General features: G+C 34.4%; 1 protein-coding gene across 18 annotated transcripts in view; it reads right to left on the bottom strand.

The window, feature by feature from the left end:
• Nucleotides 1-19151, bottom strand: part of HERC1 (HECT and RLD domain containing E3 ubiquitin protein ligase family member 1) — a 162305-nt gene that overhangs the window by 83021 nt on the left and 60133 nt on the right. For 15 of the 18 annotated variants that reach the window (XM_045581729.1, XM_036439557.2, XM_045581761.1 and 12 more), the window contains 7 exons: nt 16010-16183; nt 15159-15273; nt 14950-15070; nt 12862-13033; nt 10293-10632; nt 9717-9837; nt 5534-5585 (listed from right to left, as the gene is read on the bottom strand). In XM_045581729.1, the coding sequence (XP_045437685.1) occupies nt 5534-5585; nt 9717-9837; nt 10293-10632; nt 12862-13033; nt 14950-15070; nt 15159-15273; nt 16010-16183 (1095 nt within the window). The remainder of the gene's footprint in view (nt 1-5533; nt 5586-9716; nt 9838-10292; nt 10633-12861; nt 13034-14949; nt 15071-15158; nt 15274-16009; nt 16184-19151) is intronic. The other 3 variants (XM_036439622.2, XM_036439637.2, XM_045581756.1) reach the window with 1 other exon arrangement.

Here is a 19151-nt window from a genome sequence, read left to right as displayed (position 1 = left end):
GGGTAGTCTTATACAGCGAATATAGGCCTAAACCTATGTTTTAACTGTAAAATTAGGGGGTCGTCTTATACGCCGGAAAATACGGTATATTGATATATATACATATATATATCTCAAAGTTTAGTTCTAGTTACTTTAGACTTTATAAAATTAAGTATCATTTATATATATGTACATATATATGATATAATATTTTCATTCAATATTATATTGCTAATATTCATTCACACTACTGCATATAGCCATGGCTCATTTGTTTGAGTGCTGCATAATATCCTATTGTGTGAATATACAAAATTTCTCTATTAAAAATGTATCTAAAGGTATCCAATAAATTATGCATTATAAAAATTATATTTGTTACATAACTAGAAGAAAAATATTTGGGAAGAGAACTACTTAAGCACTAACGCCCACAGAGAAAACAAAGTAACAAAATATTAATTGCATAATTTATTTTTGAATTATTACACTGGTGTCAGTAAAACCCCAGGACTGCAAAATCAAAACAGAAATTCATAACAGGTAGCTAGTAATATAAAGTAACTATAAAATAATTATATACATTCTACTAAATAATTTAGAATGGCCAAGAATATATGGTTTATCTGCCTTTCATATTTTAGCAAGAATTCTTTTAAAATATTGAATATTCTGTTTTACTGAACATAAAAAATACCAATATGAAAATTTCCCCAAATTACATAGTTAGATGTTTTTTCATGTAAAACAGAAAAGAGTAAAACTCCAAAGATGCCTAATTAAGTAATTAATAATGTCACATATGTATAATTTTAATTAAATTAAAAATAGTTAAAGACTAAAGTAGGGGTTAATATAAAAAATATTTTCCATTTTCTTAAGCATCACATATTCAGAATCTAGTTGTATCCTTAACTTACAAATTATAATTTTTGGCTCATTGCATTGAGCTTGTTTGTTCTGTAAGAAAATTCAGAATAAAAAGTTCTGTGTTTTCCATCACTTATAAACCACTTTTAAAAATGAAAAAATTGTGCAATGCGTTAGTGTTAGAACCAAACTAAAAGAGATCTTAAAGATTATCTTGTCCAATTTCCTTGAACTTGAGGAAAGAGGTATTCAAGTAAATTGATCTGCTGAAGTATTAATACTAATTCTTTAATTTTATAGGAGATTGTCTTACATATTCCTGTTATCAATCAACTCACAAATCATTAACCCATGGAAATTTCAATTGCCTGCCTACACTAAGGTTTGACTTTAAAGAATATACAAATACTGAATTGCCTTAATACACTCAAAAATATTCTATGGAGTGGGTGGCCAATACCAAAATTAAAACCTCTCTACAATTTCAAGCAGAGGTAAGCTCCTTTTTTTATAAGGAGCCAGATAGTAAATATTTTAGGTTTTGTGGGTCATAAAAGTCTCTGTTGCAAGACTTAACTCTGCTGCTATAGTGTGAAAGCAGCCACAAACAAATGTGTAGCTGTATTCCAACAAAACATTATTTATAGAATAAAAAAAAACAAAAAAAAAACACACAACAAAAAGGTGGGAGGCCAAATTTGGCCCACTAACCATAGTTTGCAGACCCATAATTAAAAGTATACAAATTATTAGGTATATGACCCAAACAAAAGTTTGCATGAATATAAGAAAGAACAGAAAGAACATTTATCTAAAAGCATTAAGATAAAACATTAGGCTAACATCAATAATACTTTAAAACAAAAACTTACAGTATGAAAATGAGAAATGAAAGAACTCTAAATTCTTTTAAAAATTATAACAACCTGGTAACCTCGGTTTGTTCTATATTTTTTTTATTTGAATATAGGAAATATTGTGTCTGAAAAGCATATCAAAAGCTTCTATAGCGTAACTGTGCCTAAACCCAATTCTTACTTAACATTAATTCATAATCATCTACGATGAAAAGAAAATAATATAAAAGTCCAACAAGAAATTTTTGAAATTGTTTACTTGACCTTTGGTTCATAAATGGAATTTTCAAAATGAACATGACAGAGCTGCAATACATACTTTATAAACCATAAAATATGTAGGCAAGCTAAAAGGAAAAAAAATTAAACATGCCATCATGTACTTGCTTGAAGCTCTTCTTTTTTCTGGGGCTCAACTGGCCAAAAAGGAGTAAATACACTACCACACAAGAATCAGAAGACAAAAGGAGAAATTTGATACAGGTAACAACATTTACATTTGCTCCTTTTTCTATAATCTAATTTGAAATGCAGAGATAAAATAGCATTTCACCCATTCATGTTATACCACGAAACACACATTGATAAATGTTTCCATTTTAGCAATAAAAGCCTAACTACTATATTTAAAGAACCAGGGTCGGGGAAATAGTCTAACCATATAGTACTTTTACTAATACTATATGTTGCTTCTTAAATTGCTTTGGCAAACCACCATTTCCCCCCACTATTTTTTACTGTATCAGTTTTAGCTTAAATATGAAAACTAAAGTTAAATTTCTGCTAAAAGGTATTGCCAAAGGAGGAGCCCAATTCAGCATAACCATAAGCAAGTCTTTAAAATATTTATCTAAATACCAGAACACCAACATATTTAACAAGTTTTGTCAGGCTGTTATGAGAATTAAATAATTTAATATGTTTGAAGTGATGAGAACAATGCAGTTTATAAGTATTTAATGAGTATAAATTTCATATTATCTCTGAGGTGCTAAGCAGAAATATGTGTCACCTGTTTCTTTTTAAAGTAATTTATGTCATTTTTGGTTTTAGAATTAGCTTTGATGCTTCTAAAGAGCTCACTTTGTTTTACCCCTTCCTAACATATTAACTTCCTTGGATCAACTGTGAAACATTAACTGGAATGTGGGGAGAAGTAGCAATTTCATTTCAAATTCAAAGTACACTTTTATTGTATAATCCACAAGCTCTAGGATTCATGAGATTAAAAACTATTTTTACTACCCTTTCTGAAATAGTAATTTTATTTTCTAGTTACCTTTTCCTAGGGACAAAGCCATCAGCAAAATTTTGTCCTGGGAACATTAAAAATGTAATTACTAGAATAAATTGGTACCACATTAAGTTATATCATGAAAAGTGACATAACTGCCTGGCCAACATGGCTCAGTGGTTGAGTGTCAACCTATGAACCAGGAGGTCATGGTTCAACTTCCTGTCAGGGCACATGCCTGGGTTGTAGGCTTGATCCCCCAATAGTAGGCATACAGAAGGCAGACAATCAATGATTATCTCTCATCATTGATGTTTCTATCTCTCCCTCCTTTTCTCTCTGAAATCAATAAAAATATATTTTTTAAAGAGTGACATAACTAATTTGTCTAACTTCCTTAACAGATAATTAAAAAGAAATTCTCCATGAGGTCCTGTACTTGTTTTTCTGTTTTCAACAAAATAAAATAAAATTCCAACAAGTTAATAGGTTTTGGTACTACTTTGAGCTTTCTGGAGAAATTATCTATAAACAAAATTTGAGTTAATGAATTAATAGGAAATACACATCCCCCCAATTTTCAAGACAAGATTTACAAACACAAACATAATACTTGGTCTTAATAGAAAAATGACATCAGATACACACAACATATGTTTAGCATTGGAACAGCTGCCAGATCACACAAAATACGTTTTTAGGAGCAGGGAGGAATGAAAATTAACTGAAAATTAATTAGCTTACATTTAGTACATCAGAAACACTTGTTTGAATAATATTTTGCTTGAACTAAGCCTTTTAGTATTATTTTATTTTTGTTAATCCTCAGTGGAGGGTATTTTCCCAATGATTTCTACAGAGTGTAGAAGGGATGGGGAAACACACAGAGAGAGAAACATTGATGTGTGTGAGACACATCTATCAGCTGCCTCCCACATAGACTCTCCCTCTCAACTGGGGCTGGGGATGGAGACTGCAACCAAGGTATCAAATCTGTGGCCCTTCAGTTCTCAGGTTGTCGTTCTAACCACTGAGCAACCAGCTAGAGCTAAGCGTAAAATTTTATAACTTGCATTGGGTTCTAGGTTATTCTTAACACTTCCTATTTTATTCCAAGGGATGACTTTGCCACATGCTTATATGGTTAACACAGAATGAATCTCAATTTTATATTTTACAAGCATGATAAAGATTTGAGAGAAAAAAATAATTTAGCCAATGTAATATCATCTATAAATATAGTAGGAAGCTCTTAAACTATTAAGTTGGATCCCTTATGCTACTCAGTAAGTTTGGAGCTATCTTCTCTTTAACATAAAATGATAAGCATTCATTAACAGATTCTTAACAATATTCACTTAAGTTAATCAAAATCAGGAAGGTAAATCTATTCCAAAAATTTAATTCCTAAGTCAGTTGTTAAGGAAAAAGATATTCTAGCTAATTATAGCACATGAATTGCCAATTTTCAAGTAATCAGAAGATAAACACATATTACACATTAGTACATCATTTATTTATCATGAATAAATAATTGTTTTAAGAAACCAACAGTACTGATGTTATAGTCTCAAAAGACTTTTTAATACAGAAAGCACCAGCTCTAGTCCTTATTCCTAATATTCCAGAAAAATCATTCATGTATTCTAATTATAATGAAAGGACAAAATATTGCCATATTTTATTCTATAGAAATACCAACACAAAAATGAAAAACTGTGTTGTGTCTGTGTGTGTGTGTTTCTTCCCTCATTCCATGTTTTTCCTATGAAGGGCACCTAACATTCTGCCAAAGAAGCTATCAGGAAATAGGTTTCATTTTAAAATATAAAAGACTTAATCCATGAAAAAAAAAAATGTTTTTCTCCACAGGCTTTTAGAAAACTACCACTAGTGACAATTTTTAATATTTCATCTTTTCAAAACCACACTACATATGGGTTTAATAAGAGAATAATACTTGGAGAATTTTTAGTTATCCTTGGATTTTTATTATTTAAAACTGCTGTTCTTTCACCCATTTTCACAAGAGTTAACTATATTATTCACAAAGACAGAGCTTCTAACAAATAAGGGTAACTCATGATGACACTAAAACTATTCCTCATGGGAAATTTTTTTTTAGAAACCATCAGTTTATCTCTTACATGCTTTATCTTATGAGGTAAAGAGGAAAACTAGAAACTTTCAGTTTGAAAGTATGTACCATATGTATATTGAGGCGAATGGGGCAAAGAGTTCTCCCTGGGATACCATTTAAACTGTAACAACTATATCAGTGAGCTAAAACATGGTAAATTATGTACATAACCCCCCTCCCTAATTATAAGGCACCGCTTCTGGAATTCCATAGGCCTTTTAGTAAGTCAAAACAAAAGACAAATTGAGAAACAGAGCCTATTCACTCCTAGGCATTCCTAGATTTTAAAAGGGTGTATATTTCAAAGAAAATGATCTTCCATTTAACTCTCCTAATATTAAATAAAATGTTTCTAAATTTTTGCAATTACTTTCAATGACAATCTAATGTAAATACATCAGATATAAAAACAACTACTTAACCAGATATTTAATATTTCTTAATACTCACCTCTCTTTCTATGAGATGATGCCAAGTCCAAATCAACATTTCGTCTTCCATTCTATTAACATTAAATATACATAATAAAATGTAGTTAATAAAATTAGAATGTAACAGAGTACTACCGAGTTTCCCTGAAAATAAGACATCCTCCGAAAATAAGACCTAGGGCATGGAAAAATAAGACATCCCCTGAAAATAAGATCTAGCACATTTTTGGGAGCAAAAATTAATATAAGACACTGTCTTATTTTCGGGGAAACAGGATAATAAAAAATTAATCTATATGATTATAATAATGTGCTACTTATTCACCAATCAAGTCCCATTAACAGTAATAAGTTTCTAAAAACTCAGTGAAAACAGCCAGAAAAAGGCATAAGCACATAACTCTCAGAAACTAAAACACAAAGTCAAGGTTCACATTAACTAGCACTAAAGTAGCAGAAGTTTTTCTTTTTCCTCACCTTTTCTTCTTTGGAATCTGTCTTTTACCTTCCAAACACATCTTATTAATACCCTCTAGATACCTAAAGCCTCTGTAACAAAGTCCCATTTTCCAAAATTCATTCTTTTCAAAACTCCTACTAGCCTTGGCTAAGTGTTGGGAAGAAGAGAATCTGATTAATCCAATCCACATTAACAGAAAAATAGCATAGTCCTAACCCTTATGGTAGTATTTTTAAAGTTTTTTAAATCTTTTTAAGAGCCTATTAAATAAAGAAATCTCAAAGTGTTAAAATGGCAGACAACTTAATAAAACAGTAAAGGCTTCAGGAAGAACAGAAGTATATTTCTGTGTAGGTGTGGTGGTGGGGAAGGGGCAGTGTAAACAACCACACACAAATTAAATACACACATCTTAAATTTATGCACAGACTTGATATTATGGTCTCAATTTCAATTGTCCTATATCCCACAATAAAAAATAAAAATAAAAAAAAATGGTGGCAAAGAAGGAAGGTTGCAGAAGTGACAAAATAGATTATTATAGATTATAGAAAGTCTTTACCTGGTCACACATATAGACACAAGTACTCACATTGTAGATAAATAAATAAATATTGTCACACACACACCCCCCTAGATTAATATATCCTCAAGCCATTTGGTGCTGGTCAAAACATGAAATGGTTATCACACAGCTCCTGAAAACACCACTTTGGCATCTTTTATTTTTTGGCTTCTTTCAGCCCTAATTAATCCTTTTATAAAGTATTTATTTGTGTACACCACATCAAATCCATAGTGAAATGAAGGGGTAGGAGTTAAGTTTATATTTGTTTATTTAGGTTTCTTCTCTGTTTACTAAGAGAAGTAGATAATGTGTCACATAATACCCTTTATGAAAGGCTAAAACAAAGATTTCGAATGATTAAACTAGTTAACTTCAGTTATTTAAAAAAAAAAATATTTTAGTCACTAACAACTCAGGATAAATGAGATGTTGAGGATAGCAACACAACTAAACAACCTTAGACAGAGGGGCAGCATATTTCAGATGAAAAACCCAAACTGCCTCCACTGCTTGTTCTGCTTCATCTGTACCAGTCAGGCTCTCTGAAGCTGTGCCCAGATCTTCCTTCATCTGCAACAGAACTTGCTCTCTCTAGTTGATTTTTCTCTTTTTTATGATACTATCTTCCTATATATTCCATAAGGAAAAATAATCGAGTTAATCTTTTTAAAAAATGTATTTATTAGTCTTTTTAAAATTCTGTAGAAACTAAATGAACAATCTTGGCAATTAAATCTAGACTCAGCCCACGTCTACTGATTTATCTTCCCTTTTTTTTTTGAAAACATAATTTAAAAAAAAAATTTTTTTTGATCCTTACCTGGGGATATGTTTTTATTTATTTTAGAGAGAGGAAAGGAGAAAGCTAGACAGAAACATCAATGTGAGAGAGAAAAATCAATCAGTTACCTCCCATACATGCCCTGACTAGGGACTGAACCTGCAATTTTTTGTTGTATGGGACGATTCTCCAACCAACTGAGCTACTGGTGAGGCAATTTTCAAAATGTTTTAAATTATATTACCAAACTTATTCTTCACAGTCCAGTTGAGACAACTATAACATGGAGTATTATTCCCCACTTCAAATATAAAGAAGCTAGAATCCTGGCTGGGTAGTTCAGTTGGTTAAAGCATCATCCTGATACACCAAAGTTGCAGGTTTGATCCCTGATTAGGTCACAGATAAGAATCAACCAATTGGGGGTGGGGGTGGAGATAGAGATGAGGGGAGAGGGAGAGTAGAGGCTGGGAGGGTTAAAGAGGGAAAAATAGGAGATATCTGTAATACTATCAACAATAAAAAATATTTTTAAATCAATCAATGAATGCATAAATATAAAAATGGAATAACAAATATGTTTCTCTCTCTCTCTCTCTCTCTCTCTCTCTCGCCCCCTCTCTCTAAATCAATGTTTAAAAAAATACTAATAATACATACGTAAATCTGAAACCCCAGTAGTTTATCAAAGCTACTAACAAACTACTAGTCATTCATTTATTAAAAAAATATTCAGTGACTGCCTACTATGTGCCAGAAACTATAGATGCTTGGGCTATAGCAGTGAATAAAATAGCAAAATTTTCTGTCCTCAAGGAGCTTATATTCTACTGTAGGCTAACGGAAACTGATATAAATGTAATAAATAAAGTACATTAGGTGCTGTGGGGGGTGGGTAAGAGGGAACAATGCAAGGCAAGGTATACAGGGAGTGATTGAATATGTGGAAGGAAGGGCAAATTGCAATTTTAAATAGAGAGGTCAGGCCCTAGCTGGTGTGGCTCAGTTGGTTGGAGTGTCATCCTGTACACCAAAAGGTGGCGGTTTCAATTCCTGGTTAGGGCACAAACCCAGAATGCAGGTTCAATCCACAGTTGGGGGCATGTAATTGAGGCAACTAATCAGTGTTCTCTCTCATATCAATGTTTATCTCTTAGTTGCTCTATCTCTTTCTCTTCCTCTTGCAGGAATAAAAAAATTTAAAACGTGCATAGGGTGATCAGAGTAAGCCACAGAAAAAGTAATATCAGAATGAATATTTGAGGTGAGGGAATTAGTCATGCAGACAACAGTATTCCAGTCAGAAGAAACTGCTGAGTAAAGGCCCTAAGGTGAAGTTAAGTGGTATGTTTATGGAGAAGCCAAAAGCCTCGTGTGGCAGGAGAATCACTAAGGAGAATAGTAGGAGAGGTAATGGGGCCAGGATATATAGAGTCATGTAGGCCACTGTGAGGACTTAAGGCTTCTACTTGGAAAAAAAGTGAAGTCACTGGAGGTTTTGAGTAGAGAAGGACATGATCTATGTTATAAAATTATCAAGGGTTGGGAGATTAGACGAGACTTATAAGACTAGGAAGGGAAAATGGACAGAGAGGAATCTCAGTAGACTGCAAAACTAGGAACATGAACTGAGAGCGCAAAGAAACTAATGGGAATAAAGAATAAAAGAAGTACAAAAACATCATGAGACAATGAAGCTTGCTTGAAGACACTGTTTGACTTTCCTTAGAGGAGTAATCTTTTATGCTTAGAAGATTCCTTTAAACATCTTTTGCTTATGTAGCATTTGTATAAGCCCAGGTTTCCAGCCAGGGTAGTTAACAGTACCACCTACTAAAAAAGGCAATATGAGAGAAGGAGATTTAGAAGAAAGATGAGTTTATATTTGGATATCTTATGCCCTAGCTGGTTTGGCTCAGTGTATAGAGCCTCGGCCTGCAGACTGAAGGTTCCCGGGTTCGATTCCGACCAAGGGCACATGCTTAGGTTGCAGGCTCGATCCCCAGTAGAGGGCATGCAAAAGGCAGCCGACCAATGATTCTCTCTCATCATTGATGTTTCTCTCTCTACCTCTTCCATCCTCTCTGAAATCAATAAAGAAATATATTTTTTAAAGGATTAGGGAAACCCCACATGTTCAAGTGAAATATCCATCAGAGTCAGATATATAAATGTGCAGTTAAAGAACTCAGAGCTAAAGACAGAAATCTGAGAGTCATTAATAGATAAGTGGAAAATATCTATGCAATAAAGTTATCTAATTTATCTTAAAAGTTCTTTTAAAAAAGTTTTTATATGTCTAAAACAAATGTATATTACCCTAATTAAAGCCTCATATAGTATCTGTACCTTGAAAACAAAAATCCTTCTTGGCTGAATCTAGGTATACCTACCAGTGCGTAACCCTCTTCATCGGATTCAGGCTGAGACAAATCAGATTCACTCCTCGATTTGATCAGTCTATAATTTGGGCTTGTGTGGACTAGGCGGCTCTCTGCAGTAAGACTTTCACTCCTGTCTCACATGCACAAAGAAAAGTTTTTTATTTGGGATTGTCAGTGAACATAAAATGTCATGGAACTAGCAGCATGGAGATAATACATACACAGTGAGGAGTAATTATACTTATCGATGGGAAAGCCTGACTCTTATCTAAGCACAAAGCCGTTTTCAATTACATCAAAACAATCTGCATGCCACTAAATTAGAGATATGCAATAGCTTCATATGTTACTAACTGCTGTTGTTTATACATATTAAATACTGTGTCTCCTCATTTAATCAGAAATTTACATGCCAGGTTAAAGTAGTATTACCCTTTATATTACTTTTAATTAATCCTAGTCAATTCGCATTTCCTCCTCCATGTCTGTGTTCATTTCAGAAGAATACTCTAACTTTGAGAATAAACCAATTCAATGCATAAACGAAGGGAAGAGAGTAATTGTTAAGTTTCTAGCCAGTCCCACCTGGTCATAAGTCCACCCCCTTCAGATGTACTTGTTGAAGGTTGCTGCAACTGTCCTTCTTCCCTCCGCTTCTGAAGCTCATCAATCACAGGGCTTACTCCTAATATTAAGAGGGCACACCGATGGATCACGGAGTTGCAGGCAGCAGTGTACACATCCTGACCCTCGGGAAGGTCTGTGCTGACCCTTCGCTCTTGCTGAGACTGAGGAGGTGGATCATCAGATCGAGCCCCAGACCCTGCCCCACTGTTCATTCTATCTCGATCTCGGCTACGAGCTACTTCACGGGCTGAGAGGAAACACTGAAAGATTTCTGTAACATGCAACACAAAAACAAGGTCTTAACACATGGGGAGAGAAAAGCAAAGAAAATAACAATAAAAATAGTCAAACTATTTGGACCAAAAATTACTGAAAAAGGGAAAAATTATATTTTAGATATTAAATGCAGCATAGTAACTATGTTAAAATTACATAAAAATACACATAAAATATTAAACTTTTCATGAAAATTACAACAAGAAATACTCATGCCTTTATAGAATTTAGATTGATTAATTCTATTTCTACTCTTTTTTATGAGTTAAATCAGTGATTTTCAAAGTGTGGTCTCAGATCAGCAGCATCAACATTATCTGGACACTTGCTAGAGATGCAAATTATCAGACCCATCCCAGAACTTCTGAATGTAAGCTCTAGACATGGGATCAACAATCTGTGTTTTAATAAGCCTTCCAGATGATTCTGAAGTCCACAAGAATTTGAGAAGCACTGAGTTAAGAAAAAATAACTACTTATCATCATGACCTTGGTATGAAAAATATCAGGTTACAAAAGAAACAGACAAAATTTAAGTTGCAATAGTTACAATGAAAAGGCCACTTTCCCGTTCCAAATTTCATATAATACCTAACACCTACACTTTGCTATAACTTGAATACATTAAATAACTCAACCACTAAAGGTCTTTGCTGAAACAGAATCTGGTTACATTATGTGGCCAAGATTGGCTCGAGAGTCAAATGGCATCACCAGGAATGTCCTGTCTGATACCAGGTAGTGACAATTTATAAGTGTAAAAAGTCAGTGGGTGTACCAAGGTTCTGATGTATTGGCAGATATTTCACAATAGGAAAAAAAATATTTTGCTCAAATTTGAACTGAAGAGGGTATTCTTGGAGAACCAAGGCAAAAAATTTGGTAAAATATTAAATTCATCTGTTACATGGAAATACAAGTTTTAAAAATGCATCTGTATGTTTTATAGAATTAGTATGATGATATTTTCATTATATTGTTGAAAATCTCTATTTCAATGAAAATCAAAGTGACAAATACAGAGTCCAGAGCTAGAAATCAGTTAAAGTACTTAAGAAAATGGTCACTGGAATTTTGGGGAGACCTGGTTCTAATTCCAGCTGCTGCTTCTTGTGATGCTAAGCACATAATTTTGCTTCTTAAACTTGTTTGATCATCTTATGAATAGAGTAATACTCATAAAACTTTTGCAAGGATTATGAGTTAATCTATGTGAAGAATTTGACCAGTGCCCAGCATACAGTAAGTGCTCAAAAATGGTAGCTAGTTTAAAAATTACTACTCTGCAGATGGCTATTATGCTTTCTGTTACTGTAACTGTGGGTTATACTTTGCTTTCAGAAAGTTTTAAGTTCAACTGCAAAAGATTTCTGTCTAGATTTTTACTAATTATTTTCCCTTTCCATTTTCAACCCACTTTTCTCCATTTAGACTTTATCTTTCCCTCTTGTTTTTAATGGTTTTTGGTATTTTTTTTTGAGCAGCCACAAGATCATTTTTAGAAGTACCCAGAACACAAACAAACTGATAATAAAATAAGTGTCCAACTAATTGATATAGACAGATAATCCCAAAACTAAATGCATAGCTGGACATAATGTTTTAGCCTACAACATGAATATATATTTTAACTTGAAATAGCCAAATCACTCAAAAGATAATAACAAATGTTTTAAAAGCCTTAATATTTCTCTTTAAAAAGTATCGGTAGCCCTGGGATATATAAGTATGAAAAGTGTTATTTACCCAGAACAGTATTCTCACGTATGTTCTTGCTCCCTTCTGAGAAGAGCAGTGTAGTCAGTGGGTAAAATTTATAACATTAAAAGTTCTACAAATGAAAATAATTGGGCTCTACTAATATGCATAGAAGGGGGGCTCTCTTCCTCACCAGACAGAGGTGGGCCAGGTCAATGGATAACTTGGAACTCAAGAGGACATACTTTGAATGACCTTATCTAATGACTCATGGACATAAGTTCATGCATAAGACTCAGTGGAACTGGTATGGTTTCCAAAAGTCTGCTTCCAGAACTTTTCAGCCCCAAACATGATCCAATAACTTCAGAATGAAACTAGCACAGGGCTGAAATATTAACTAATGTACATTCAGATCACCAGTAAATATCAAATTATTTTAGAAAAACCATAGAGAAACTTGTCTTTCTCTTTCTTCTCACTCAGTTCCTATACTAAAAAAAATATACTAGTATATCTATGTATATATCTGTAATGTAAGGTGTATACTCACTGCCAGCTGTCATCACTTCATGCTCCCGTTCTTCCTCCTCATCCTCTGGTTCTGGATGCCCCTCTTCCCGGTCTCGCTCAGCCTGCTCTTCCATTTCAGCTTCTTCATCAATGGTCCGGGTAAATGAATGCTCCTGAGGATCAACATCTGTAGAGTCTTGGTTTTCTGAGATCTTAAAAAAAATTATCAAGTTATATTGAACATATTTTTCAAAAATTTTGAAAAACTTCATTAAAACCTTAACTTTTTATCATGGAAAATGCCGCTAGTGACAATAACACATAAAATTACTACATAAAGACATACTAGATAAATATGAAAAAATTAGAAAGAATGTATCTACACAAAATACATACAGAGATACTCTTTGTTTCTCAATATTTTTATTAAAATGCCATGCTATAGCCTGGCCAGTGTGGTTCAATGGTTGAGCATCAACCTATGAACCAGTCAGGGCACAAATTGTGGGCTTGATACCTAGCGTGGGGCATTGCAGGAGGCAGCTGATCAATGATTCTCTTACCATTGATGTTTCTATCTCTCTTACCTATTTCCTTCCTTTCTGAAATCAATAATATAAAAATAAAATGCCATGCTATAAATTGACATTTATATTGTTATTCAGCTGTAAACTATAGTGCTGCAACTTAAAATGCGTTATGACACTAAGAATAAAAGGTACTTAAAAAATATAATTTTGATTCCATTCAGTCTCCCTTCAAGTTATATATATTATTACTCTGTATAAATGTTTAATAATTCTATTTAAAACCGTATTTTTAACTTTTTTTGGTGAGAACATTTAAATTCTACTCTCTTAGCAAATTTCAATTCTTCAAACAGTATTATTTTTAGTTTTTTCTTTACTTTGCCCCTAAAGAAACCAAAAATTAGAAATCTGATAAAAACAATGTTAATTTTATTTCCCATGGTGGTTGTGCTATCTAGAAGTCATCTAGAGGAAAGAATCCTTAAAACAGGTGCCAAGAGAGGCACAAGTATAACAGTACTATATCTTTTCCCCTACAAATATAAGTATAAAGCACAAATAAATATTTTAGTGATAACCAATGCATAACAAAAGTTACTTTGTGATTCATGGCCAGTAAATAACTTAAGAATTTCACTGAGATGGGGATACTGAGCAATGTCAATCTCACACAGTACATAAATCATTATCCCTATATATGCGAATTTCAAATATAAGCTCAACAAAATGACAAGTTAATACATTTCATAGAAACTCAAGGTCACTAACACGTAGTCAGATCTAAAATATTAAATAAGGGCAAGCTAAAAGAATACTGTAATAGAAATGTAGAGATAGAGTTTGAATTTTAAAATCTAAGATCTGAAGAGTACAGTGCAAAACATCTACTGTATAAACTTTCAAAATAAGCATTTCTGAAGTTGATGTATTCATTATACAGGCTTATATTTGTAACTACAAAGTCATGTTATCAGGATTACCAACTACTTTAGAAATCATCTAATTTTTGGTGCATGAATTACTTCTGGAACATCCATAATAAGAGATTTCAATCTTTTCCCCAATAGTGGATAACCCTAACACTAGAAAGTTGTTTTCCTTACGTTCAGCTATCAATGATTCATCATGCAATTATTACCCTTTGGTCCTACCTGTGCCTGGTATTTTTGAGGCTATCATGTGCCTCCCATTTGTTTCAGTTCTGTATGATTTTTGGACCTTTCACTAATCCAAGGTAGTTTGTTAATGCTCTTCATAAATTATGGTACCCCAAATAAAATATGATAATTCAAATGTGGTCTGATCAATATAAAATAAAGGAATAATATTTCATCTGATAATTCAATTTATTAAATAATTTATACAGCCTAAAAATATATAAACTTTCTTATCAGCCATATCATACTTAATAAATATGAAGTTAAAAAATAATCCAAATCTTTTACTTGCCCACTTTTTTCACTAAAAAAAGAACTGCTCAACATTTAATTGTACATCTGCAATAAGCAAGACACTTTTCTTTTCCTGACATAAGTCAATAGGGCAGCTATCTCTCACAACGTGCAGAAAAACAGAAATTAACGGATTTCCAACTTTACCCATCTGTCTCGTGATGATGACCTGGTCTGAATAAGTTCAAGGTTCTTGCAAGCAAGTAAACGACTTCGAACTTTGTACACACAACGGTACACTTCTGATAAACTTTTACCAGGTTGATATCTAAATAAAGAACCAAAATAGAAAAGTTACCTAATTTCTAACATCATGAAAGCAAATATTTGTCTGAGGATAGTTTTAAGTTACTTGCCGGCTTTCTCCACATGCTTGACTAAGTAAATTCGTATGTTTCAGAAGAGCTGCAAGAACAAATCTAGACACAGTGTCCAAGAGTGATTCATTACTTAAAGTTGCACTGTCCCAATCTGAAGATAAAAATGATGCATTAAACATTTAAAAGGGCTCAGAAAACAGTTCAGAGATCATTTTAATAGCTTTAGTAATCCCACATCTGAATGTCATTTTTCTACACATTTAACAAATACACCTACTAGATCCCACACATTGTTCTGTGTGCTAGACATACAGCAGTAAACCAAACTAAGTCCCTCAACATGGAGTGACCTGGAGATCATTATGCTAAGCAACATAAACCAATAAGAGAAAGACAAATATCACATGACCTCACTTATACGTGGAATCTGATGAACAAAATAAACTGACGAAAAAAATAGATCCAGAGGCATGGAAGCATGCAACAGAATGACAGATTTCAGAGGGAAGGTGGGGGAAGGTTGGGGGGCCTGGAAAGATTAACGAAAGAACTTGTATGCATATATGCATACGTAATCCATGAACACAGAGGATGGTGGAGGCCAGGCCAGGGGTAGGGGCGGGCCACAAAGGGTCAATGGGAGAACAAAAGGGGACATATGTAATACTTTCAACAATATTTAATATAAAATAAAATTTTTAAAACTTCAAGGGTATTTCCCACAAAGAGGAAAAATAAATTTTTTTTAAAAAATGTTATTTCTAAAATACCCTTTTCTATACAAAAAGTAATAGGGAGAGGCCTATGATTTTCTATTTACATGTATTACACATACATAGTATTATGAGCTAGCTACACATTTGTCCCCTTTATTCTCTTCATCTTACCTTTACTAACAGCATAATCCTGCATGCTGATCCAAAGGCTTCGTGCAGGCTCTTTTGAACAACCCAAGGCCAAGTCTACAAAGACGGCAATTTCAGGTCGCAACTTGTAGTCAAAAGGTTTCTGTTCTTCATTTCCTGAAAGAGCTACTTCTAATAAGCAACTCATACATTTATCTAAAAAGAAAATCATTCAAGTTATTCATTTTAAACCTCATAAATTTTGGTGCCACAAACAAAATCTTACCACATTTACTTAATGCATATGAAATGATACATTTCAAACTAGTTTAAGTAGGTGCTACAAAGGTGTTCAATGTTTCTCAATTGCAGGTAGTATCCCTCTAGTATCTGCTCCAGAAGGATGTATGACTAGATGTAACACTCCAGGGAAGAGGTCTGACATATTAGTGTGCAGGGGCCTACACCCGCACCATTGTCATAGTAGACAATAAAGAACCCACTTGTTCAAAATGTAATTATATCCTTTTTGAGAAACATGTGACCACTGGAAAAGAGATTAGAAGATAATTTTTTCTTTTTTCTAGACTTAAGTATGATTCAAGAGAGATCAGTGATACCATAAACATTTGTTCAGGTGGTTCCTAACTTTTCAATGGGACATTGGATATTTGGAATTAATTTTCCATTTAAAAAACAAATAAAACAATTCTCTAATTGACAGCCAGGCTCTTGGGCTAATAACAAGTCAATGTAACCAATAATATAATTGAATAATCATATATTTACAATCTTACAATGGACAAATACCCTTTTTTAATATATGCAAGTATTTAAACATAAAACGTAATATTTTAATAGATCAACCATGATCTATTATAATTGAAAAAGTAACATGAAAACTAAAAATGAAATAAGCCAGTCAGAGAAAGACAAGTACCATATAATTTTTCACTCATATATGGAATTAGAATCCAAATGAACTAACAAGCAATATAGAGTCAGATTCAAAGAGAGAAAGAAGACTGACAGCTGTCCTATTAGGGTGGGGAGGCAGGGTATAGAGAGAACAAATTGATTTGAGAATTAACACACAATATAGTGTACAGATGATGTGTTGTAGAATTGAGCCCCTAAAACTTGTATAATTTTGTTAACCAGTGTCACCCCAATAAACTAATAAAAAGAAAAAAAGAAACGAAAAGTGTTTTTATTCATATTAAAGTCCAGTTGAAGTAAATATAACAGAATATGAGAAAGGTAGAGCTATACTTTTGTCCAGAGGTCATCTGGGGCTAACACAGAGTTAAACACTGATAGTACTATAACCATCTTTATGATGTTAAATATTGCTTGAAAAACCATGATTTTATTATTATTATTTTTTATATATGTATCATAAAGTACCAGTCTAGCACTCATTGGCTATGGCCAGACTCACCTTCTGGCTCATAAATAAAATTATGAATATATATACTCTTATTTGGAAAAGAAAGAAAATATTCAACAGTTCTCTTTACTCCATTCTCTAGATTTTTTTCTCTTAAAAAACAACAACGTATTTTATTGATTTTTTACGGAGAGGAAAGGAGAGAGAAAGAGAATTAGAAACATCAATGAGAGAGAAACTAATCAGCTGCCTCCTAAACACCTGCTACTGGGGATGTGTCTGCAACCAAGGTTCATGCCCTTGACCGGAATGGAAACTGGGACCCCTTAGTCCGCAGGCTGACACTCTAGCCACTGAGCCAAACTGGCTAGGGCTTGTTTTCTCTCTCTCTCTGTTTTTTTTTTTAAATAGTATTTTTCATGTATTACATTTCTTTTCTTTTCTTTTTTCTTTTTTTTAAATATATTTTATTGATTTCTTTAGAGAGAGGAAGGGAGAGAGATAGAGAGCTAGAAATGTCGATGAGAGAGAAACATCGACCAGCTGCCTCTTGCATACCCCCTACTGGGGATGTGCCTGCAACCAACGTACATGCCCTTGACCGGAATCGAACCCGGGACCTTTCAGTCCACAGACCAATGCTCTACCACTGAGCCAAACCAGTTTCGGCTTGTTTTTTCTCTTGATTAAGATTTTCTTAGAATGAGATTTCTCTTATACTTTCCTTCTTGGATATTCTCTGAGTATCTTTCTCTTATGAGAAACTAGTGTCCTGCTGCACGATTCTTGCAAATTGAAAGGAAACCAATTATAAAAAATATTTTAATATTGCTACTCACCCATTCTCCATAATAGAAGTGTTAACTAAATTCACAATCAACAACAACAGATGGAAACACATATGTACGATTGGTACCAGTGAGAGCTATTTATGTATCATGCATGCACAAGTCAACTTAGCCTTTTATATATGTAACTAGAGACCAGGTGCATGAAATTTGTGTGGGGGAAAGGGGGGAACAGGGTGTGGTCCCTCAGCCCAGCCTGCACCCTCTCCAATCGGGGACCCCTCTCACAATCCAGGTCTGCTGGCTCCCAACTTCTTACCTGCCTGCCTTCCTGACTGCCACTAACTGCTTCTGCCTGCTAGCCTGATCACCCCCTAACCACTCCCCTGCCAGCCTGATTGATACCTAACTGCTTCCCTGCCAGCCTGTTTGCCCCTAACTGCCCTCCCAGCAGGCCTGGTCACCCCTAACTGCCCTCCCCTGAAGGCATGGTCCCCCCGCAACTGCTCTCCCCTGAAGGCCTGGGTCCCCCCCCCCAATTGCCCTCCCCTGCAGGGTTGATTGCCTCCAACTTCCCTCCCTTGCAAACCTGGTCCCTCACAACTGCCCTCCCCTGCTGGCCTGATCACCCACAATTGCCCTCCCTTGCAGGCCTGGTTCCTCCCAACTGTCCTCCCGGGCTGGCCATCTTGTGGCAGCCATCTTGTGTCCACATGGGGGCAGCCATCTTTGACCACCTGGGAGCAGCCATCTTGTGTGTTGGAGTGATGGTCAACTTGCATATTAATTTTTTTATTAGATAGGATAGAGGCCTGGTGCATGGGTGGGGGCCAGGTGGTTTGCCCTAAAGAGTGTCCTGGATTAGGGTGGGGGTTCCTGTGGGGCGTGGGGTGGCCTGGGAGAGGGGCCTGTGGTGGTTTTCAGGCCAGCCACGCCCCCCGGCGACCCAAGCAGAGACCCTGGTATCTGGGATTTATTTTTCTTTTATAACTGAAACTTTGTAGCC

Source organism: Pipistrellus kuhlii, unplaced genomic scaffold (assembly GCF_014108245.1).
Source record: "Pipistrellus kuhlii isolate mPipKuh1 unplaced genomic scaffold, mPipKuh1.p scaffold_m20_p_1, whole genome shotgun sequence".
Classification (NCBI taxonomy): domain Eukaryota; kingdom Metazoa; phylum Chordata; class Mammalia; order Chiroptera; family Vespertilionidae; genus Pipistrellus; species Pipistrellus kuhlii.
The sequence above is the reverse complement of the archived record's forward strand: the minus strand, read 5'-3'. Positions and strand labels throughout refer to the sequence as shown.